The sequence below is a fragment of the Vicia villosa genome, linkage group LG4 (genome assembly GCF_029867415.1).
Source record: "Vicia villosa cultivar HV-30 ecotype Madison, WI linkage group LG4, Vvil1.0, whole genome shotgun sequence".
Lineage (NCBI taxonomy): Eukaryota > Viridiplantae > Streptophyta > Magnoliopsida > Fabales > Fabaceae > Vicia > Vicia villosa.
In genome coordinates this window covers 161,107,764-161,133,610 of record NC_081183.1, presented here as the reverse complement: position 1 = coordinate 161,133,610, position 25,847 = coordinate 161,107,764, and the positions used below count along the sequence as shown (strand labels likewise).

At 34.0% G+C, this 25,847-nt stretch overlaps 1 protein-coding gene and 2 pseudogenes across 1 annotated transcript; all 3 read right to left on the bottom strand.

The window, feature by feature from the left end:
* Positions 1-3,117: 3,117 nt before the first annotated feature.
* On the bottom strand, positions 3,118-11,705 carry LOC131595740 (MDIS1-interacting receptor like kinase 2-like; annotated as a pseudogene).
* A 382-nt stretch (positions 11,706-12,087) lies between these two features.
* LOC131598216 (ACT domain-containing protein ACR8-like) lies at positions 12,088-13,297 on the bottom strand (annotated as a pseudogene).
* A 6,350-nt stretch (positions 13,298-19,647) lies between these two features.
* Positions 19,648-25,177, bottom strand: LOC131595742 (MDIS1-interacting receptor like kinase 2-like). The gene is made up of 3 exons (XM_058868202.1): positions 23,607-25,177; positions 20,170-22,011; positions 19,648-20,071 (listed from the first exon to the last, which is right to left on the bottom strand). Exons 1-3 carry the CDS (start codon positions 25,114-25,116, stop codon positions 19,761-19,763), a joined length of 3,663 nt encoding a protein of 1,220 aa, XP_058724185.1. The 5' UTR covers positions 25,117-25,177; the 3' UTR covers positions 19,648-19,760.
* Between the last annotated feature and the right edge of the window lie 670 nt (positions 25,178-25,847).

The following is a 25,847-nucleotide window of genomic DNA, read 5'->3' as shown; positions in this document are numbered from 1 at the left end:
TTCTAAACTAGGGTTTAAACTAGGAAAGAGGAAGAACAATAAAAAGGACTTAAAATAAAAGATAAAAGATAACTTTGATTTTCATTGATTGATTCTAAATGTCTCCATGAGACTACATTATATAACATTCTTAATGGATAATAATAATAACATAAAAGCCCAAATACTACTAAAAGCCCAATAACCATACTAATAATATACTCCTATTATTACCCTTCTATCATTGCCGCGGGGTTCACATGAACCTTGTCCTCGAGGTTCTAAAACAAGAATAGTCGGCGGACCAGGTTCAATCTCATTCAACGAATATTCCTCCCTCAGCATCAAGACTAACTATATATTCTTCAAACAACAGTAGCGATTTAACCTTCGCATTATGGCTGGTCCAAGTTGCAACCTGGTGTGCTCTCTTGAAAACACCAATGTTGTTTCCATATGCAGTAAGAGTATAATCGCGATACGAAGCAAGAGTACCAATCTTCTTAGGAAGTTGAGGACCAACGACAACCAAAGGAAGCTTTGCACAGTTAAAAATCTGAAAAGCTTTTCCAACAATGATAGTAACAACAGCTTCAGTGTCGAGCCTCTGAACGGAAAAGGGGACGCCGACGACGATACATCCAAGGAAAGCCTCAGACCATTTCTTTTGATTAACCAGATGGAAACCCACTCTGCAGAAAGCCGAAAAAGCCTTTGGAGACATTTCAGAAGCTTCCATATATACTGCAACCTCAATGTTCCCATAGATTGAATTGGTAGTGTTCACTGTGTCTTCCGTCAATGTCAAACCATATCCAACACGGTAATGTCGCGGATGGCATGGCCCAGGGTCAAAAACCCGAAATACATGAAGTAGCAAATTTGCGAAAATCGAAATAAGCTTCTTGAGATCAAATCCTATGAGACGACACTCATAAAGAACGGGTTCGTCGACAACCCGCTGTTTTGGTAGTTCTAAACTTCGCATGAGTTGCCTGATGTGAACTTGAGCTACGCAACTCTTCCATGATTTTTTATGAATGGAAGTTTTGGGAATCTTTCCGCCAGAAGAACTACTTTCCACCAAGTCATGTTTGAAGTTGCTAATAGCAGCACTCAGCCGATGTGGAGCTTTAGCAGCAGCATAAGACAGCGAATAAGAAGCATTAATCGTAGCAGATGCCTTATTCGTCGAGCCTGTACATAAAGTTGAACTATTTTCTCTCTCGTACTTCATTATAAGCTGGGCTTGCTTACAATCAATGCCACCAGTCGTCTCATACTCCACATTGGATTGAGCTATTTTCTCCAAAGCTTCAATCTCAAATTCAGCTACAACATCCAACTGCGCAGCAGTTTCAATATCTTTTGACAACACTGCCCCTAGCTTAACCTTCAAATTTTTAAATTCACCACTTCTTAATCTCAAACTCTCCTTTCCCGTAACAGGCCATTGAAGTAAGTTTCTACCAGTCTTCTTATCAAGCTTCACCATTCTTGGAATGCTCTGAACTGAAGCCCAACCTTTGGCAACATCGGCAAATTCGCTATCAGATTCTCCAACCACATGAATATCGTCATAATCAGAATGAAGATTACTCCCAGAGGGTGGACCAGGGTGATCAATCTGATTAGATAGCCTCAATTCATGACCCACATTGCCTTTATTATTTCTCATTCTTCCAAACCCTATTATAAAATTTTCCAGCTTACTAGACAAATCCTCATTAGTATCCGAAACTGCATACCGTAAATCTGCAACTTGTTGTTTCCACAATTCTTCGACACATTCAGGTATTAGATCTCCAAGTTGGTTGTCGATGGAGTAAACGAGGGTTTGATTTGCATTCGGAATATTCCAACCAGCATCATAAGATACGTGTAAACCTGCAGTATCAAGGATAAAAGAACTATCAACTGTAGCAGAAGCTTCACATTCCAAAATATAAGTCAAAATCATAGGCGGATCATCTTGAAGCTCGTAAAATCTCTTATCAACATCTGATGCCTTTCGAGTCTTCGACAAATCCAAGGAATCATCGTCACCCGTTGACCGAAGTTCTTTCTCTGAATTGCGGTTGGAGGAGGAAGGGCTCCAATTGGATAAGAATTTGCCTTCCACGAAAAGTGCTTCTCTAGCGACTGAACCTCCTTTGCGGACATTAGGGTTTCCACTGCTTCCGCTGTTGTTGTATCTTCTTCTGTCGCTCCCTCTTCTCCTTCCACTGCCCATTTTCTTGCTTCCATTGAACAATCCCGAATGTGGTTTGTTATTGGAACGTGATTTGTTGTCAGTCAATGGCGGTTTTGGGAATGTTTTTGATGATTTTTTTTTGAAACAGGGGTGAGAAACAGGAAATTGTTTTTCAAAATCCCTTCTAACCCTATAAGGATTTGGATGCCTAAATTGTTGATGAGCAGGGTTGATTGATGAAATGGCTTGGTAGTGAAACTGACAGTTAGTTTCAGGCAAGTGAAATTGTTGTGTGGCTTCTGGGTAATAACTATTCATATAGGTGGACTTGGTGAGTGTTTGTTGTTGAATGAATGGTTGGTGTGAAGATAAAAGTTGTGTTTGTGGGTTGTTGTGTGGTTCATGACCCCGATTTGGATAAACATGTGAATATGAAGGATGTGTTATTGAATAAGGGGGATATGGGTTAGGTATATGGGGTGAGTATCCATGATTTGGATACAAACTTGGTGATGATGAACCAACATGAGTGTAATAAGGTGTAAAAAGTTCCCATGGAAAAGATGGAAAGGATGGTGTGGTAGGAGTGGTGTCTATGGTGGAGTGGTATGGAAATGAAGGTGTATGATAAGAATAATCCATAGGAGGATTTGAGTACATGGATGAAAGCACCAATTGATAGGAAGCAATTCCTACCAAGGTTCTAAACTAGGGTTTAAACTAGGAAAGAGGAAGAACAATAAAAAGGACTTAAAATAAAAGATAAAAGATAACTTTGATTTTCATTGATTGATTCTAAATGTCTCCATGAGACTACATTATATAACATTCTTAATGGATAATAATAATAATAACATAAAAGCCCAAATACTACTAAAAGCCCAATAACCATACTAATAATATACTCCTATTATTACCCTTCTATCAATGGAAGATCGTCCAAATCACTTATTTTCTTCATTAGAGCCTTTTCGAACAAAATCAACCGTTGAAGATGGTTTTGACATTACAATCTCCTTGCAAACATGTTCCATTGTTGGGCGACTGCGTGGACTCTCGGTTATGCAATGACACGCAATCTTCATAATCGACACCACTTCTTTCTCAACATCCTTAATAGGATGAGGGATGCGTTGATCCAACTTATCAATCAACCACAAATCATCAATTGTCAGACCTACACCACTTGATTGCAACAACGTGGCTACAAAGTCTCCAGGGTACTTTCCAAAAAGTATTTCCAAGGTTAATACTCCAAAACTGTACACATCACACTTCTCATTTACTTCCATTGTGTATGCAAGTTCTATAACAAACAATGAGACTAATCTTGTGTTAAAAAGGTTTCGAAAACAATAGTGACATATACAAATATAAAGTTGTTAAGTACAAAACAATTTTACCTGGAGCAGCATATCCAAATGTTCCAGCAAAAGAAGTCCAGTTGGATGAATCAGGATTTAGAAACTTAGCTGTTCCGAAGTCTGATACATGAGCTGCATATTCCGAATCCAAAATAACATTCTTGCTGGAGATATCACGATGAACAATTGGAGGGGAACAATCATGATGCATATAGCATAAAGCATTTGCAACATCTTTAATGACATCAACCCTCTTATTCCAATCAAACGTAGTTGCTTGCTCATCGTCTTTCAGTATCTTATCCACACTACCATTCTCCAAGAACTCATAAACCAAAAAAGAATGCAATGGATGTGAACAATACCCATATAACTTCACAATGTTTCGATGTCGACTTTCTGTTAAAGCTTTTATCTCACTTGAAAAAGCTTTAAGATTTGACATTTCTCCATTTTGTAATGAATGAATTTTCTTTACAGCTACAACTTGCCCGGTAGGCAATTCTGCTCTGTAAACACTTCCCTGTCCTCCATCTCCAATGAGATACTTGTTGTCAAACTCTTCCGTGGCTTCGATAATATTCTCATACACCATTTTCCATCAAAACTCCATATTGCAAATATATTTTGATCATGAGACTCTCCTCTAGGGTTGCATTCTCTTGTGCTTGAAGCTCGATAATGATAGTATATTTTGATCCCATAAACAAATAATGCTGACAACAGAGTGCAGAGAGTGAGGGATAAAATTAACATCAAAATTTTCTTGGTCTTACGACTATGAAATTTTTCAGTTGATGTTGAGCAAGACATTAGGCCAGAGACATTTCCGCACAAGCCTTTGTTATTTCTTAAAGCTTCAATTGAAGCATTTTGGAAGGCCTGAATGCTTGGAATCGGACCCTCCAATTGATTGTATGATATATCAACATTTGTCAAGGCTAACATATCACCATAACTAAAGGGAATGAGACCAGAAAGTTTATTATGTGAGAGATTCAATGTTTCTAAACGATATAACTGTCCAAGCATTTCCGGTATGGTTTCATTCAAAACATTTCTACTAAGATCGAGATCTTCAGTATCTTTTAGTTTTCCAATCTCACTGGGAATGTTTCCCTCAAACTTATTTTTTCCCAATTTCAAATGCAATAACATTGACAAACTTCCAAGTTGTTTTGGGATGGAACCACTTAAATTGTTTGATGAAAGATCCAAGTTATTCAGCTGCTGCAATGATGCAATTTGTACAGGTACTTCTCCCAAAAGATGATTGTTACTTATTGAGAGTTCGATCAATGAAACTAAGTTACCTAGCTCCTTTGGAATTCTTCCAGTAAGATGATTGGAAGACAAGTTAAGTTCATGTAAATTTGTTGCTCTACCCAAATTTGACGGAATTGTTCCTGTTAAATTATTATTGTCAATTTTAAGGGATGTGAGATTCTTGCAGTTTCCCCAATTTGGTGATAGATGGCCATAAAATTGATTATCACTTAATTCCATGTAATCTAACTGTGGATACACACCAAAACTATCTGTTATATTTCCAGTTAGTTGATTTTTTTGGAGCCTAACTCTCAAAAGGCTGGAACAATTTTTCAAACTCTTTGGAACCAGTCCCGTAAAATGATTTGCGGAAGCAGTGAACCTTTTTAACTTTCCACCAACACAAATGTTGTGAGGTAATTGACATATGAATTTATTATAATCTAGTTGTAAAGTTTCGAAATTGGTAAGCCTATTCATTTCTGTTGGAATATTGCCACTCAGAGCATTAGAGAAAAGCTTTAAGCTCGTAAGTTTTGTCAAATTTCCGATAGTCGGAGGAATTGGTCCAGAAAGATTATTTGATAGAAGGAGAATATTGTCCAAATTGACCAAGTTACCAATGGACGAAGGGATTGATTCGGAGAGGTTGTTATTTAACAACTGAAAAGAGGAAAGGGAGTATAGATTTCCGATTTCAGTGGGAATGCTACCTGTGAATGATAATGAGCTATGCAATAATAATGATGTGTAACTTTTCTGTTTTTTCTCTTCTTATAATAACTAACTTCAAAGTTAGTTAGAAGCAGTTAAGACAAGTTAGTTAGGACCTAACTAACTAGATTAACTATATATAGTTATTCTCTCTTTTGTAAAGAGATTAAGATTGAGAATCACTTTTTCACATACAACTTCTCTTGTTCAAAGCTTTTTCTCTCTTTTGGTTATGGAGTTTTCTATCATTGTTGTATGTTCACATGGTATCAGAGCCTGTGATATCGTTCTTCCGCTGCGATCTTTCTCAATCTTCTTCTTTCGATCCTTCTTCCTTTCTGCAGTTTCTGCATTTTCCTTTTCTTCTTCTGTTTCTCATCATGTCATCTTCCAGCTTCAATGGCACTGATCATGGTGAATCTACTCCACGAACCAACAATAAAGGTTATCAAAATGATATTCTAAACCCTTACTTCATGAATCCCAATGAAAATCCCTCGTTAATTCTTGTTACACCATTGCTATCCAATAACAACTATCATTCTTGGTCACGTTCCATGACCATGGCTCTTTGTTCTAAGAGTAAACTACATTTTGTCAATGGTGCTTTATCACGTCCTTCTGATGTTGATCCAAATTCTGTAGCTTGGGATCGATGTAACACAATGATCATGTCTTGGATCAAGAATGCTGTAGAAGTTGAAATTGCTCAAAGTATTCTTTGGATGGAGAATGCTGCCGATATGTGGAAAGAGCTTAAAGATCGATTCTATCAAGGTGATGTTTTTAGAATTTCTGATATTCAAGAAGAAATCTGCACATTGAAACAAGGTGATGCTTCTGTTTCTTCATATTATACAAAATTGAAGATTTTATGGCAAGAGCTGGATAATTTTATACCTATTCCAGATTGTGAATGCGATACTACCTGCCTTGCTATTACCAAAATTCGCACTTACAAAGCTAGTGATCAAGTAATTCGTTTCTTGAAAGGGCTGAATGACCAATATTCTGCTATTAGGTCACATATTATGCTTATGGATCCTCTTCCTAGCATTTGCAAAGTCTATTCCTTGCTTGTGCAACAAGAAAGACAAGCTAACTTTCCTATTGATGAGTCCAAGATCTTGGCCACTCCTTCTTCTGATCAGTCTCAGCCTAATCGCGATACTCAGCCTAGAACCTATTCCAACATGCGTGGTAGAGGAAGTTTTAGAGGAGGTAGATCTTCTGGTGGCAGGGGCAAGAATAACCGAGTCTGTACACATTGTGGCATGACCAATCATACCATTGATACTTGTTTTAAAAAACATGGTTACCCTCCTCATTGGAAGCATGAAGGTGTGATAAATCAATACAACAGTGCATCTGATAAGTCTGACAACTCATCAGGATCTGCAATTGAAGCTAGTGCATCTACATCTCATGGCTTAGTTTTCACCCCAGAGCAGCACCAAGCATTGCTAGCCTTACTTCAAGGCTCATCACAAGTGCAATCTCATACCATTAACCAGTTAACTTCTCACCCTACCCTTGGTTCAGGTATTCTCTGCACTATTCCAAATTCATTTCATGCTGCATCATTCATATTGGATACCGGTGTCACTGATCATGTTTGCTTCACTCGTGAGTATTTTCAGTGTCTTAAGCAAATTAAGCTTATCACTCTCAAACTTCCAAATGGCAGTCTAGTTACCACTAATCTTTCAGGCACTATTCAGTTTGATAGTCATTTTTACATCACTGATGTACTCTACTTACCTCATTTTGCTTTTAATCTTATTTCTGTCCCAAAATTGACCAAATCACTCAATTGTCAACTTGTTTTTAATGCTGATTCTTGTTCTATACAGGACAAGTGTTCTCTGAAGATGATTGACACAGCTGAGTTACATGGTGGATTATACCTCTTGACCTCTCCTTCAGTTTCCTTGCCCAAAACAGTTCTCATTCATTGTCTCAATTCTTCTGTTAATAATTCAAATAGTTCTATCTCTGAATGTAGCCTATGGCATATTAGATTAGGACATGCTTCTAATTCCAAATTGATTGAACTCAATAAAGATTTTTCTTTCATCAAACCTGTTAATACCAAATTGCCTTGTGATGTATGTTTTTATGCCAAGCAAAAAAGAATGCCTTTTTCTCTTAGTTCTCATGTTTCTCAATCTACTTTTGACATATTGCATATGGACATTAGGGGTCCTCTGGCTGTACCATCCATGATGGGGTATAGGTATTTTTTAACTATAGTGAATGATAAGAGTAGATTTACCTGGCTATATCTTATGAGACTAAAATCTGAAACCAGTTCCCATGTTAAGTCCTTTGTAGCTCTGATTAAAACTCAATTCAATTGTCAAGTCAAGTGCATTAGATCAGACAATGGCAATGAGTTTTTGATGCCTGACTTTTACAAACAATTAGGTATTATTCATCAAACCTCATGTGTGGCTACCCCTCAACAAAATGGCATTGTTGAAAGAAAACATCAGCACATTTTAGGCATCACTAGAGCTCTCCTTTTTCAAGCTCATTTACCTCTTTTATTCTGGGCTCATGCAGTCAGCTATGCTACTCACATAATAAACAGACTCCCCACAGTTTTCTTAAAACACAAGTCACCTTACCAGCTTTTGTACAATACTCTACCTGACATGACCAACCTGAAAGTTTTTGGTTCTTTATGCTATGTCACCACCCTTCAATCAAATAGGAAGAAGTTAGATTCAAGGTCTAGAAAGTGCATCAACCTAGGTTATAAACCTGGTGTGAAAGGACACCTTTTATTTGATCTGTTAAACAAAGAACTTTTCGTTTCTAGAGATGTTGTTTTCTTTGAATTACATTTTCCCTATGCACATAATCCTCCTATGCCCTCATCATCTTCATCCACTAATCCACCCTTGAATGATTTACTTGATGATATCCTTCTGCCTAATTCTGTTTATACTCCTCTTTTTAATCATTCAATTGACCATAATCACACTGAGCCTCAATCAATTGATGTTGGTCATACTGAGAGTCACTCTTCTTCTATTGATCTCACTCCCAATAATCATACTTCCAATTCTCCCACCACTATATCTAATCCCACTCCTATTACTAGTGAACCTATTCCTATAAGAAGATCACATAGACATGCCAATCCTCCTAACTATCTCAAAGATTATCATTGCAATCTAATTCACCATTCTGATTCTGACTCAGTTGTGGCAACATCTTCACATGCATGTAAGTATCCTATTTCTTCTTCTTTATCCTATGATTCTTTTTCTTCCCCTCATAAACATTACATGCTTAATTTGTTTGTCAACCCTGAACCTGCCTCATATGAGAAAGCTATTTGTGATGAGAATTGGAGAATTGCTATCAATTCTGAATTGCAGGCTCTGGCCAAAACTAACACATGGGATCTTGTGCCCTTACCTTCAAACAAGAAAGCCATTGGCTGCAGGTGGGTTTTTAAAGTGAAAATGCATGCTGATGGTACTATTGAGAGGTACAAGGCACGCCTTGTTGCAAAGGGGTTCACTCAAACTGAAGGATTAGATTACACTGACACCTTCAGTCCAGTTGTTAAAATGACCACTGTTAGAGTTTGCTTAGCCATTGCTGCTGTGCATAACTGGCCTTTGTTCCAACTCGATGTGAACACAGCTTTTCTTCATGGTGATCTTGATGAGGAAGTTTACATGAAGCCTCCACCTGGTCTTCTCTTACCTGCTCCCAATTTGGTTTGCAAGTTACAAAGATCCCTTTATGGTCTGAAGCAGGCCAGTAGACAATGGAATACAAAGCTCACTGACACTCTTATTGCATCAGGTTATATTCAATCCAAAGCTGATTATTCTCTTTTCACTAAAACTTCTCCACATGGCTTTACTATGATTCTGGTGTATGTTGATGATTTAGTAGTTGGAGGCACTGATTCTCATGAGATACTACAAATTAAAACATGTCTGGATGCTAAATTCAGTATCAAAGACTTAGGAGTTCTCAAATACTTCCTAGGCTTTGAAGTTGCTCGCAGCTCTCATGGCATTTCTTTGTGTCAAAGGAAATACACCCTTGATCTAATTTCTGATGCTGGCCTCCTTGGAGCAAAACCTTGTTCCACCCCTATGCAACCTCATCTACAACTTCACAAATCATATGGCACCTCTCTCTCTGATCCCACTCCATACAGACGGCTTATTGGTCGTTTATTGTATCTGACACATACAAGACCTGAAATCTCTTTTGTTGTTAGCAAATTAAGCCAATTTCTTGCTTCACCAACAGACAAACACATGTTAGCTGGTCTACATGTTCTGAAGTACCTCAAACAAAGTCCTGGCCATGGCCTCTTCTTTCCCTCTAATACTTCTTTATCTCTCAAAGGTTTTTCTGATTCAGATTGGGGAGCTTGCCCCGATACACGCAGATCTACCTCTGGTTTTTGCTATTTCCTTGGTGCATCACTTATTAGCTGGAAGAGCAAAAAACAACATGTGGTGTCCAGATCTTCCTCTGAAGCCGAGTATCGTGCCCTTGCTCAAGCCACGTGTGAAGGAGTTTGGTTGCTCACTATTCTTCATGATCTTCACATCAAGCATTCAGCACCCATTATTCTTTACTGTGATAACAAATCTGCTATGCATATAGCTGCCAACCCTGTGTTTCATGAGCGTAGAAAACATATCGAACTCGACTGCCATGTTGTGCGTGAAAAGGTCCTAGCAGGTGTTGTCCATCTCATGCCTGTCACGTCTAAAGAGCAAGTGGCAGACATTTTTACCAAGTCTCTTCAACCTGGTCCTTTCAATACTTTGCAATCCAAGCTTGGAATGCTTGACATTCATTCCAGCTTGAGGGGGGCTGTGAATGATAATGAGCTATGCAATAATAATGATGTGTAACTTTTCTATTTTTTCTCTTCTTATAATAACTAACTTCAAAGTTAGTTAGAAGCAGTTAAGACAAGTTAGTTAGGACCTAACTAACTAGATTAACTATATATAGTTGTTCTCTCTTTTGTAAAGAGATTAAGATTGAGAATCACTTTTTCACATACAACTTCTCTTGTTCAAAGCTTTTTCTCTCTTTTGGTTATGGAGTTTTCTATCATTGTTGTATGTTCACACTACCGGTGAGATGGTTGTGATGAAGGTAAAGATGATGTAAATTGCTCAAGTTTCCAATAGTAGAAGGGATTGCGCCAAAGAGATTGTTCATAGACAAATCTAGTTCACTGACTTTTTTTAGAAAACCAATTTCTTGAGGAATGAAGCCATAAAGTCTATTCCATCCAAAATATAGCTTCTTGACATTGAATAACTTTCCAATTTCACGAGGAATGTGGCCTGAAAGTGTATTATCATATAACAAGAGAGTTGATATATTGGTCAACATTCCTATTGATATTGGTATAGTCCCTGTGAGATTGCAGCTATGAAAATCAAGGTTTTCTAGATTTCTCAGTCTACCTATCTCAGATGGAATAATCCCAGCGAGACGATGATTCTCACTAAGATCAAAATATGAGAGTTGGGATAGATTACAAATGCTAATGGGAATAGTACCATAGAAATTGTTTTGTGAAAAATCAAGAGTGTCTAGATTGGACAATGCTTCAATATGATGTGGAATAACACCATAGAATAAGTTGTTTTTTAGAAGTAAAGTACGGAGTTTTGGAAGTGATGAGAAATTGAGACTCTGAAGCGTACCTTTTAGTCCAATATCGGTGAGATTTACCTTATAGATGGACTTAGACTGATGATCACATGTGATTCCCTCCCAACCACAAGGATTGTCACCAATCCATGATGAAAGCAAAGGCTGGCTATTGTTGTCAAAGCTTTGTTTCCACTTCAATAGAGCATCTGCCTCGCTGCCTTGAATATGGTGTGGAACAGGTGATGTGGTATTTACAAACATACAAAGGCACAAAAGAAGATATGACAGTGGAAAAAGCTGCATCCTCCCAAGAGTTTTGAAATTTTGAACACAATGAACGTAGTGTTAATTTTAGTGAAAGTATATAATGGAATTAGAGGCTTATTATGATGCACTCATTTCAAGTAGGGTCTTCATAAAGTTGTTTCACGATTGTGGAATGAACTTTTGAAAAAGAAAAAAAAGAGGTGTTGAATGAACATGGATACTTTAACATTGTGAGGAAGTCATATCTTGTCATTGGAAAGCTGTTTCACGAGTGTGGAACAAAAGCGGATTTAATGACATCGGTGCAATTTATGAAATCAAATTATTGAAAACTCACTATGATGTTTGAGCAGATAAATCAAGTGAGAGCATTTTATAATGAGAGATGAGAAGAATAAATATCAATCATTAAATTCATGAAGAGAGAATGTTAATACATTAGTGTGGTTATTAATTTCTCTCTCTTGATAAATTCAAAGGTTAATATTTGTTCCTCTCATCTCTCATTATAAAACGCTCTCACTTGATATGCTCCTTAAAACAAAATCTTTATAAAAAAAAGAAAGTGGGTCTTTGATTTTGTAATTATATGCTAGTTTTCAAATTTATATTAGTAAATTACTCCCTCCATTCTCTTTTTTATAAGTAAATTACTCCCTCCAGGTCTGTCAAATTGCACATGACATCAAATAATAGTTTGATTCAATCCTTGCATTGAACATTCACAATTAAATAGCCCCCTTTCTGCCTAATTCTAGACCGTCACTACAGTGTCATCATAAATGAGCTTGAAATTGGGAGTCCTTTAATAATCTCAATCAGCGAACATCATTTGATGCAGCCTTCTTTCACTATGCATGACAGACATAGAGACAAAAGTTTTTGCAATTTTAATGTCATTGTCTCCCTTCAAAACATTTCTTAAACGAAATTCAATCTTTTTAATCTTTTACCTTCAAAACATTTCTTAAACGAACTTTAATCTTTTTAATCTGTTAGGAATCATCGATAGTGGTTCCAGAATCGCAATCTTTAACATAGACAAAAGAAGTAATATAGTCATTATGAGTCCAAACTTTAGCTTCAACCGCATCACATTGATATCAGCAAGTATGCAAAAACCACCGATACAAGACCAACTGTATTGATTCCCGATAATTCAAGCGCAGTGAGATCGTTCGAGCAACTAGTTTTCACATTGTAAACACTCGCAAGCGACAGTTGCAACACACAATCAAAAACTAATACTGACATCAACATCATTAACAAGCATTCCACTTCTTAAGGTATTAACAATATCTTGTTGTTAGTTACTGTCTCACCTATTCTATATATTTTAAAACACTCGTCAATTAGCCTGTTTCAATTTCGATCAACAACATGGAAAACAGTGTGTTGAATAACCAGAGATTAATATTCAACTAAATACATTATCCAATTTAGTAAAAGAATTACAAAATCAAAATGAAAAAATTAAAAGGTAAATGGATACTAGGTTACCATCCATGAACCATTTTCCATCAGAGGATATATATGCTTTCTTATTTAAAAGGTTCAGATCAATGAGAATTTGTATTGCATCAAGTAAACTACCCTGTCTTCTTGCACTATAAATTTCATTAAAAAGGAGAGTATTCTTATTATTAATTTGAACTTTCTAAAATTAAAATGAAAAGCTAATTGATTCCTTATGGATGTTACCTTGACTAGAGTAGTTATGGAGCACACAACATTGTCAAAAACAACCCTGTTTCATACACAATTGTCAAACATTGAACAAGATGCGTGAAAATTGGAAACAACAAAAACATTCAAGATGGACAAATTAACGCTAGAACCTAGAAGACATAAGAACTAGAAAGCAAAAAATAAATAAAAATTGACTAAAAAAGTAAAAAAAAATATTTAAAATATTGGGTTAATGAACTTTTTCATCCCTTTAAATATTTCAAATTTCGTTTTTAGTCCCTCCAAAATTTTCCTTTAAGAAATCGTCCCTTCAAAATTTTTCTTCCGAACTATTGGTCCCTAGTGTCAAATTTCGTAGCTAATCGGTGGCTAAAGTCGTAGCTAATCTCTAACAAATTAAAGAAAAATTTTGGAGGAACTAAAAACAAAATCTGCAATATTTATAGTGACCAAAAAATTCATTAACCCTAAAATATTATAGTGAAAATATTAAAACTTTTCTATTGTATTTAAATACAGTACAAGAATTTTAACCACAAAGTACCTAAGCTGTTTTTATTTATTTATTCTTTTACATTTTGTTTGACAGAGTATTATAGATGGATAGGCTTAAACTTAATGAAGATTAAAACTTTGCTAATTTTCTTTCTTTATAGTAATAGACATTAAGGGCCCGTTTGGTGCGCAGGATAAAAGACAGGATAGGATATCTGTATCATATCCTATCTCAATCCAGTGTTTGCTGACACAACAGAATAGGATAAATTAATCCTGAAACTTATCCTATCCTGCCTCACTAGTTCAAATTCTTATCCTGAATATGAGCTGGGTTAGAATCTGGCAGAATAGGATAAGAAAATGATTTACTAATTTATCCCTATAAAATATAATTTAAAATAAAAAATTAAATGTGATAAAATATAAATAAAAATTAATTTGATATTAAATTAAAATATTAATAATTAATTTAATAAAATAAAAAAATTAGAATATTTAAAAATAAAATAATTATTAAAATTTTAAAAATATTGCTCTTGTATTAAAACTAAGTTAAGGATGATCAGTAGGAATCCCGAGCCTGGAACAAATATGAATTCTAATTTTATTTTTCATAAAATTATATATATATATATATATATTTAATTTTGTCATATATATATATATATATATATATATATATATATATATATATATATATTATTTACTTAATAGTATGAATGAGTTTTTTTTAATTATTGAAAAATATTATTTTTTTATCAACTTATTAATTTTAAAATGTTTTAGAAAATAATTTTAAAAAAACATAGTTATTTTATAAACGTGTATACTATATGTTATCCTGTGTTAATCAAACACATGATAGGATAAGTCTTACCATGTCTGTATCATATCCTATCTTTATCCTAATATCCTATCCTGTCCCTATCATATCCTGCGCACCAAACGAGCCCTAAAACTTTTCCATTTTGTCAAGAATGGGCTCAACAACTTAGTGAAGATTGTGGAACTGCAGATTTCCAAGCAGCAGAACGACCGATTGCAAAACTCAGAATTACGGTGCAGCAGAACAGAGCAATATAGCGACCTGTTGCGAAACTGTGATTGGGGATTTGAGACAAAACGATACGAAATAAATGAAGGTTCAAGCACCAGGGTTGATTGTTAGGGTTCGATAGTGATATTGATGTAGAATAGGTGTGATTCGAACTTTAAATTATTGTTAGGGTTTGAGCTTGAATGATTTTGAAAGGAAAACAAGAAAAGTGAAATCGAAATGAAATGGTGTAAAGGAAGATGAACGGTGGAAAGAAAGAAGTAGAAGAGGTTTTTGGGTTTCTGGAGACAAAGATATGAAACAAATTTAGGTTTTTCTTTCTCTCTTTAATTCATATAGAATAAAAAATGTGAATATTAAAAAAAGCTAGAGAAGAAAAAACACATCATTCTTTTTACTATATAAAAAAGGGTCATGCTAACATGTGCCATAAATACACATGTTAAGGATACTATAAATAGAAAAAGTTAAATATAATTAAATACAATAAAGTCATATTTAAAGTTTCAATATATTAAATGCACGCATTTTAAGAACAAATTTTTATAAATATTTCATTAACATGTGCCCTGGGGCATATATTAGCTTTTCCCTATAAAAAAAAAGAGAAGGGAGAAAAAAAATGCGCCATTTAACATGATGTGGATAGTAAAAACAATTAAGTAAATAATGGGAGTTTAAACCGCCATTTTATTACGTACATTAGGTTGGTTAACAAAACTGCCATAAGAAACAGTCGATTATGGCGGTTTTAACTAAACACATTAGGGATGACAAGCATACCAAAATCCACGTGGCCCATCCGCACCCGAAACCGAGTTGAATGAGTTTGGATTCGGGTTCAGGTGTCATCCGAGAAATCGAGTTGACTGAGTTTGGGTTCGGATTCAGGTGTCATCCGATATTTCGGGTGAGTGTTATTTTACCATCCGAATAGCCGTTGGGTTTGGGTTCGGGTGGTGATTTCGGGTGCGAGTTTGAGTAGTGTGAAATTTGCACCCGACCCGACTCGTTGTCATCCCTAAACACCATAACTAAACCACCATTTATGGGTTTTTTTAAGTGTTAGTCAGAATCCTTGAGAAGACTGTGGCTGCGATCATAGTGGTTTCACGATAAGGGTCAGCTAAATTTGTTACGGTTGTCTGTTAGTCAGGAGTCTCAAGAAGACATTGGTTGCGGTCAATGTGGTTGTCTGTAATCAATTTGATTGAAGATCAAACATCATTTTCTCATAAACCATTTTTTATTCAAAATTTTTTGGATCACAAATACCAATTTTCATATATAAAAATATTTAGATTATTAATAGATTTTTTCCACATACAGATATTATTTATGTTTAGGTATCGTTTATAAAAATATCCGAATCAATTGTAAATTTTCATATATAAAGATATTTAGATCAATAATAATTTTTTCCCGTAAACCTTTTTTGCATAAATTTTTTTGGATCATAAATGTCATTTTTTACATATAAAAATATTTAGATCATTAATACATTTGCGTAATGTAGTGTCAAAGGAGCATTTCTCTACCTAAAATAATGTGCTGCTAACATTATCAATTAACCATACTAGCATAAACATGCGGATTTTTAGAAGGATAATTTTGGAGCAAATAGTTGCTCATATTTATCCATGATGTAACCATAAGAATCATTTCCTTTTATACTCTTGATTCACCATTGTCTCCCCTCTCCTCCATGGATTCAAGGAAAGTATTGTTTGATGTATAGTTTTTGTCATAGTTTGGTGGAAAACCATACTTCCTAATAGAATCAACAATCAATGATTCTAAGGTTGAATGGTTCAAAGAAAAGACCAATTTAGTGATACCTAAAAGAGCATTGCTATGTTTACACCAATTTTTTACACCCAAGGCAAATTATACCGTATGCATTAAGATACTTTAGTGTTGCACATATGTCAAAATAGAGCTTTGCTATTTGTACACTAATTTTTTAATATCCTATATGACACCAACCATATACTACAAAGCAAATAAAGCATGGCACGGATTTTAAGGTAAGAAAATTATTTAAAAAACTACAGATTATATACAGAAGAGTATAATATATTGTGTGAGTGTTAAATTATGTGTAAACCTAGCTTTTCTCATCAAAATATGATAAAAAGATTATTAAAAAAATCATTAGTAGGTATCCATTGTATAAAATACGGTGTGGGTGTATAATGTAGTGTCAAAGGAGCATTTCTCTACCTAAAATAATGTGACTGCTAATATTATCAATTAACCATACTAGCAGAAACATGCGGATTTTTAGAAGGATAATTTTGGAGCAAATAGATGCTCATATTTATCCATGATGTAACCATAAGAATCATTTCCTTTTATATTCTTGGATTCACCATTGTCTCCCCTCTCCTCCATGGATTCAAGGAAAGTATTATTTGATGTATAGTTTTTGTCATAATTTGGTGGAAAACCATACTTCCTATAACAGTTATCAACAATGTGACCACTATTTTCACAATTAGAACACTATTTTTTCTTATAACCAAAATTGTTTTATCTATTGTCTGAGCTAAATGGAGTGCCAGATCCACAACGCTTGCCTTGGAATCTACACACATCACTTGCATTGATAAATGCCTAGACTCATCATAATGAGCAGATTTGTATTACCTTTCATGTTATGTTAATTGTTGGTAAATGATTCATCAGTAGAATTTGGGCACTCACAAGATCAAAATGATCATTCAGACCAAACAAAAATTGAATGGAACATGTAGTTTCATGATGATGTTTGGCATTGAAGGCACAACGATGAGGACATTAACAAACATATGTAGGTAAGTAAGCCTCAAGTTCCTCCCACAAAATCTTAAGCCACAAATATCACATTCCAATTTAGAAATGTTAATAGTAAAAGATTTAGTTGATTTATTAGTTAAAATCTGTTCCCTGTAGAACATTTGCCAACATTCACAGGGAATTTGACGTTTTTAGTTGTGTTTGGACCATATTGATGCTCTTTGCAATAAAGTTCAAAACCAATATAACTAAAGTTAATTATGGGCCAGTTTGTTTCAGCTTTAAAAAAATGGATTTTTTCTTTGTATTTTTGAAAATAGATTTTTTTAAAATCGTTTTTCAAAATATTACAAGTTTTTTAATATTCGTTTTTTCTAAAATGAAACACTTAATTTAACATCCTATAACATAACCATACTTAATTGAAGACCAAAACTTAGTCAAATTCATAATTTTTTCAAAAAGTTATATTTCAAAAATGATTTTTTTGAAAATCTATTTGAAATAGCTTCAAAATTAAGTAATTTTTTGAAATTTTGATATCCAAAATTTTTTCCCATAAATAGATGAAATACCTAAAATCACATTTTAAGAATAACTATTCAAACAGATTTTTCATTTGAAGCTTTTATAAAAAGTTTCTTTGTAAAAAAATTTTCGCAAAATTTAGTAACACTATAAAAATCATTTTTAAAAAAAGCCAAAACAAACGGGCCCTATAAAAAACATATATTCTAAAGAAAATATTCACCAGTACAAAAAAAAAAAGTAATAATTTTTCATAAGGATATTGAATAGTTACAGGTAAACGATTTGCGTGAGATAAGATAATCATGAAACTTTGACTACTGTACCTAGCAGATCGGACGGTTTGTTGACCATAAACATGAAACCAGTTATCATAAGGGACATATCGTAAATATATATGAATAGTTTTGTTTTATTTCTTTCTCTTATTTGAGACAAGTAATGAATATAGAAGATCCATCTTTTACATCGAAAACAATTGAGACGAAGTTGTTAATAAAATAGATTACTAGGGGTACTCGAACCCGAATATAAATAACCCCAACAATTCAACTAAACATAAATGTTACAAAAAATCCAAAGGATATTTATTTACACCATTCGTAAAAGTTACACTGTAACCGATTGACATCTATTTGAAGCCACCACCACGAATGCATCTTGATCTTAAAGACCAGCTCATAGACATCTCCCACTTCCTCCTTGAAAACAATGCCGTTACGAGAGTTCCAAATACACCACACCGTTGTTAACCAAATAACACATTCTCTGTACCGCGACGTCTTGTGCAACATTAAATTATGGAATTTGAGAAAGAAACTACAGCAAGTATCACCTAAGTTAATCTCTAGATCCACCTCCTTCAAATCTAACCAACAGAAAATCTATAAATTTATTCATTGCATAATTGTCAGATAGCTTTAGCAATTATGCAATGAATAAATAGATGATTACATGATTCAACCATTACATTGCACAACACGCACCTGCAGTTTTCCAGATCCTCATGCCCCTCTGTTGCAATAATTCCCACGTCGGTAGGCGCTCTTGCAATAATAATAACGGCAAAAGAAATTATAGGAAAAAAAATCATCAAGAAATCAGAATATTTATAATAGTTACAATTTAAGATTTGAACATAAAATTGGTAACAAGATACATTAGTTCAATTAATTAATTTTTTAATAATATAAACTTTTATAATTACAAAGACAAGGAATGGCCCCAAATTACTTTTCTGCAATTTATAACTAATGAGATTTAGTTAGGTTTAGGTGGAACTGGTGGTCACTTTGGCAGACTCTTTCAACTTGTTAAACAAATAATATTCATCCTAGATGCTTCTACAAGAGTTTTGTTCATTCAATTTTGTTTTGCACACTTCTAATGTGTTTTTACCATCTTTGATTAAGTTGATTTTTTATGCTCGCATGGTAATAGTAAATGATTAGTTAAAATCTGTTTCCAGTAGAATATTTGCCAACATTCACAGTGAAATTTGACGTTTATAGTTGTGTTTGGACCATATTGATGCTCAGGTGCAATAAAGTTCAAAACCATGTGCAAGAGAGAATTCTGAATACAAACCAGAGAAATGGGAGTATTATATTTGAAGAAACATAAACGAGTACAATAATTCATACAACAAGTTACACCAACATTGACTCTTAGCTATACTTTATGCTCAATATAAAACTTATTTCCTAAAATAAAAACCACTCATTTTCTTTATTAATGAAATTATGTATTAACTACTTGAAGATCACTTTGACATTACAATCTCCTTGCAAACATCTTCCATTGTAGGGCGACGACGCGGGCTCTCAGTTAAGCAATGACATGCAATCCTTATAATTGATACCAACTCTTTCCCAATAGCATTGCTAGGATGAGGGAGACGCTGATCCAACTTATCAAGCAATGACAAAGCATCAATTGTCAAACCTACACCACTTGATTGCAACAATGTCGATACGGTGTCTCCTGGATGCTTTCCAAAAAGTATTTCCATGGTTAATACTCCAAAACTGTACACATCACACTTCTCATTCACTTCCATTGTGTATGCAAGTTCTATAACAAACAATGACAGTAATCTTGTGTTAAAAAGGTTTCAAAAACAAACATTGTTACGTATGTAACTCCAAAAATAAACTACAAAACGATTTTACCTGGAGCAGCATATCCAAATGTTCCAACAAAAGAGGTCCAGTTGGATGAATCAGGATTTAGAAACTTAGCTGTTCCGAAGTCTGATACATGAGCTACATATTCCAAATCCAAAATCACATTCTTGCTGGAGATATCGCGATGAACAATAGGAGGTGAACAATCATTATGCATATAGCATAAAGCATTTGCAACATCTTTAATTGCATGGGCCCTTCTTTTCCAATCAAATGTAGTTGCATGCTCATCGTCTTTCAAGATCTTGTCGACGCTACCATTCTCCAAGAACTCATAAACCAAAAACGAATGCAATGGATGTGAACAATATCCATATAACTTCACAATGTTTCGATGTCGGATTTCTGTTAAAGCTTTGATCTCACTTTCAAAAGCTTTCAGATTTGACATTTCTCCATTTTGTATTGAATGAATTTTCTTCACAGCTACAACTTGTCCGGTACACAACTCAGCTCTGTAAACACTGCCATGGCCTCCAACTCCAGTGAGATGCTTGTTGTCAAACTCTTCAGTGGCTTCAATAATATTCTCATACACCATTTTCCCGTCAAAACTCCATATTGTGAATAGATTTTCTGTTGGTGATTCTTCAGGAGCCTTGTTTTCTCTTGAAGTTCCACATAGATGATATGCGAGCCCATAAGCAAATAATGCTAAAAAGAGAGTGCCTAGAGTGATGGGTAAGACTAACACCAAAATTGTGTTATTCTTATGATTATGAAACTTGTCACCTGATGTTGAGCAAGGCTCTAGGCCAAATATGTTACCGCACAAGCCTTTGTTATTTCTGAGTGCTTCAAATGAAGCATTTTGGAAAGCTGAAATGCTTGGAACCGGACCCTCCAATTGGTTGTATGATATATCAACATTTGTCAAGCTCAACATCTCACCATATTTCAAGGGAATAGTACCAGAAAGATTATTATGTGAGAGATTCAATGTTTCTAAATGATTTAACTGTCCAAGCATTGCTGGTATGGTTCCATTTAAAAAATTCTCACTGAGATCAAGACTTTCAATAACTTCCAATTTTCCAAACTCAACAGGAATGTTTCCTTCAAACTTATTTTGACTCAAATTCAACATCAATAACATAGACAACCTTCCAAGACTTTCAGGGATGAAGCCACTGAAATCATTTGTTGCAAGCTCCAAGGCCGTTAGTTCATGCAATGATGCAATTTGTGTAGGAACTTCTCCCGAAAGATGATTGTTACTTATTGAGAGTTTGTACAACAAAGATAAGTTTTCGAACTCCTTTGGAATATTTCCAGTAAGATGGTTTGAAGACAAGTTAAGTTCCTGCAAATTAGTTGCCTGAGCCAATTCTGGTGGTATGCTTCCTGTTAAATTGTTATTGGAGATTTTAAGACTTGTGAGATTCTTGCACTTTCCCCAATTTGATGATAAATGGCCATAAAAACCATTATCACTCAATTGCATGTAGACCAAATTAGGATACACACCAAAACTTTCTGTTATATTTCCAGTCAGTTGATTATTTTCAAGTGTTACTCTCACAAGGCTTGAGCAATTATATAAACTCTTAGGAACTGGACCTGAGAACTGGTTAAGTGTAGCACTGAATTGTTCCAAATTTCCACCAGCACAAATATTGTGAGGTAAATGACCTATAAAATTGTTATAAGATAACTGCAAACTTTTCAAATTGGTTATCATGTTCATTTCATTTGGAAAATTTCCACTAAATTGATTTGAGAAAAGATGTAAACGAATGAGTTTTGTTAAATTTCCAATAGTCGAAGGAATAGATCCAGAGAGGTTATTTCGATCAAGCACAATAGAGGTTAAATTAACCAAATTACCTATGGATGGTGGGATTGGTCCGGAAAGGTTATTTTGTCTAAGCCTTATAAAGTTTAGGGTTAATACTACTTTACCCCCTGCCATATAAGCGAGATTCGGTTTACCCCCTCTAAAAAAAAAACTTATTGGACAAACCTTGCAAAATAAAGATTCCATCAATATTGACCCTGATCAGTTTTTTTGGCCAAGATTCTTAGAATCTTGCCTACGTGGCATTTTTTGTAGTGCTGACTGTACAACACATAAGCAATGTGGCACAGTCAGCACTGCGACGTGGAATTTAATTTTTTTTTGAAATTTTTTTTAAAATTAATATTTTTTTTTTAAAAATTATTTTTTTTTTTTAAATTAATATTTTTTTAAAAAAAAATTAATATTTTTTTACGTTTTTAAAAAATATTTGACAGTACCTGCGGATTTACGTACGGATTTAAAAATACCTGCGGGTTCACCAACGGATTTGACAATACCTGCGGATTTACCTACGAATTTGACAATACCTGGGGATTTACCTGCGAATTTACCTGCGGATTTACCTACGAATTTGACAATACCTGCGAATTTGACAATACCTGCGGATTTACCTACGAATTTGACAATATCTGCGGATTTACCTACGGATTTAAAAATACCCGCGGATTTGACAATACCTGCGGATTTAACTACGAATTTAAAATTACCTACGGATTTACCTTTAAAAATACATGCGGATTTACCTGCGAATTTGACAATACCTGTGGATTTACCTACGGATTTGAAAATACCTGCGAATTTATATATAATAAAAATAAACAGTAAAACAATTTTGGAAAAAAAATTTTAAAAAAATTAATAAAAACGTAAATTTTTTTTAATTTTTCCAATTTTTTATAATTCTTTTTCAATTTTTTTATAATTTATATATAATAAAAACGTAAAAAAAATATTAATTTTTTTTTAAAAAAAAAAATTTAAAAAATCAACAAAATTAATAAAAAAAATTTTAAAAAATATTAAATCTTTATTAAAAAAAAATTAATAAAAAAATTTTTCAAAAAAAAAATTAAAAAAAATAATAAATTCCACGTGGCAGTGCTGACTGTGCCACATAAGCAATGTACTGTACAGTCAGCACTACCAAAAATGCCACGTAGGCAAGATTCTAAGAATCTTGGCCAAAAAAACTGATCAGGGTCAAATTTGATGGAATCTTTATTTTGCAAGGTTTGTCCAATAAGTTTTTTTTTTAGAGGGGGTAAACCGAATCTCGCTTATATGGCAGGGGGTAAAGTAGTATTAACCCTAAAGTTTAAATTAACCAAATTACCTATAGATGGTGGGATTGGTCCGAAAAGGTTATTTTGAGAAAGGTCAATAGAATTCAAATTAACCAAATTACCTATCGATGGTGGGATTGGTCCGGAAATGTTATTTTGTCTAAGCCTAATAGAGTTTAAATTAACCAAATTACCTATGGATGATGGGATTGGTCCAGAAAGGTTATTTCGATCAAGCACAATAAAAGTTAAATTAACCAAATTACCTATGGATGGTGGGATTGGTCCGGAAAGGTTATTTTGCCTAAGCATAATAGAGTTTAAATTAATCAAATTACCTATAGATGGTGGGATTGGTCCAGAGAGGTTATTTTGACTAAGCAGAATAGAGTTTAAATTAATCAAATTACCTATAGATGGTGGGATTGGTCCGGACAAGTTATTATCCAACAATTGGATTGTTAAAAGAGAATAAAGTTTTCCCACTTCAGTTGGAATGATACCAGTAAAATGGTTTTCATAAAGGTAGAGTAATTGCATACTGTTCAAGTTTCCAATTGTAGAAGGGATTGGGCCAGAAAGATGGTTTTGAGACAAATCAAGTTGACTGAGTTGTTTTACAGATCCAATTTCTCTAGGAATGAAGCCTGAAAGACTGTTATATTCAAGCAATAGTTTCTGAAGTTTAACCAAGTTACCAATTTCTCGAGAAATGGAACCAGAAAGACTATTATTACCAAGAGTTAGTGCCTCAAGGTTAACCAACTTGAAAATTTCACGAGGAATGGATCCAGAAAGGCTATTAGAATCAAGAGCTAGTGACTCCAGGTTGACTAAATTGCCTATTTCACGAGGAATGTGGCAAGAAATTTGGTTGTTACTTAAAATGAGTGTTGATATATTAGTCAATGTTCCTATTGATATTGGTATGGACCCATTGAGATCGCAATTACTCATAGAAACTATTATTAAGTTCCTCGCCATCTGAAGTTCCTTTGGCATGAAACCGGAAAGACCACTGTTACTGAGAAGTAAAATCTCTAGGTGCCTTAACTTGAAAATATCTTGTGAAAAAGAACCAATGAAGTTATTAACTGCAAGTGACAAATGTTTTAGGTCCATTTTCCATATTCTCTTAGGAATGTTGCCATAGAGTTTGTTTCCTCCGACATCAATATGAGACAAATTAGTTATCTTTTCTATTGAGACGGGTATAGTTCCTGTGAGATTGCACCACGGGCTATCAAGAATTGTGAGATTCCTCATTTTACCAATTTCTTGAGGGAGGGGTCCACTTAATTCACTATTAAAACCCATAAACCATACAGAAAGACCAAACAATTGGGTAATCTCAGATGGAATAATTCCAGAAAGATTATTATTATTAAGCCCAAGATAGGAGAGTTTAGACAGATTACCAATAGTATTGGGAATACTACCAGAGAAATTGTTAAATGACAAATCAAGAGTGTTTAGATTGGACATTTCACCAATATGGTGTGGAACAATTCCATGCAAGGAGTTGTTTCTTAAGACTAAGGTGCGGATTTTTGGAAGTGAAGAGAATTTGAGACTCTGAAGCGTACCTTTTAGTCCAAAATTGGTGAGATTTACCTTATAGATGGATTTAGACTCGTGATCACATGTGATTCCCTCCCAACTACAAGGACTATTACCAATCCATGAAGAAAGCAAAGCCTTGCTTTGGTTGTCAAAGCTTTGTTTCCATTTTAACAGAGCATTTGCCTCTCTCCTTTGGTTGTTTGCTGCAGCAAGAGGTGACACTGACATGGCAATTACAAACACTAAAAGAAACAAAACAAGACACAGATTCATTCTTTGAAGCATTTTGGAAAATTGAAAGCAATGAATGAGGGTATAACTAGAATCAATCACTCAAAGAGTATAGAACAAGATGCTTATTAGATTTTGTATTTTTTTAATGAATGTTGTGAGTGAATGTGATGATATTTATACACTCTCATCCAGGGGTGATTATAGTAATTCATCTAGAACTCATTTTTTAAAACAATCCCTCAAAACTCATAAATGCTTTTCAAGGTATACTTTCGAAGACAACCTAAATTAAGATATTTTTTCAAGGTATACTTTCGAAGACAACCTAAATTAAGATATTTTTGAAGATGTATTTTTTTAAAATATTTTAATATTTTAATCTTGTGATTTTTCAGAGATTTATTTTCGAAATAATTTTATATTTATTTTAAAAATTTAAAATTAAGGTGTATCAATTATATTAATTAAATTATTAATTGTATTAATCAATATATATATATATATATATATATATATATATATATATATATATATATATCATTTTAGTTTAATATTTTTTAAAAAAATTTAAATACAATTTTTATATTATTAATTAAATAATTAATTATTATAAATCATATAAATAGATATTGAGGCTGCGAATTTTGTTATAATTTTTAACTTATTGGCAGGGCCGCTTAAATAATTCTAGAGGCTCGAGTTTTATTATAATTTTTTAATTAATAATAATAACAAGTATTAGTATAAAACTAATATTTTTTAAAGTTAAATTTTTTATTTTA

Coding starts and splice junctions, on each gene's coding strand:
- LOC131595742 (XM_058868202.1), bottom strand. CDS start 25,116: ATGCTTCAAAGAATGAATCTGTGTCTTGTTTTGTTTCTTTTAGTGTTT. Junction 22,012..23,606: donor ACCAATCCCACCATCTATAG/GTAATTTGATTA, acceptor CACCATCCATAG/GTAATTTGGTTAATTTAACC. Junction 20,072..20,169: donor ATTTGGATATGCTGCTCCAG/GTAAAATCGTTT, acceptor TGTTTGTTATAG/AACTTGCATACACAATGGAA.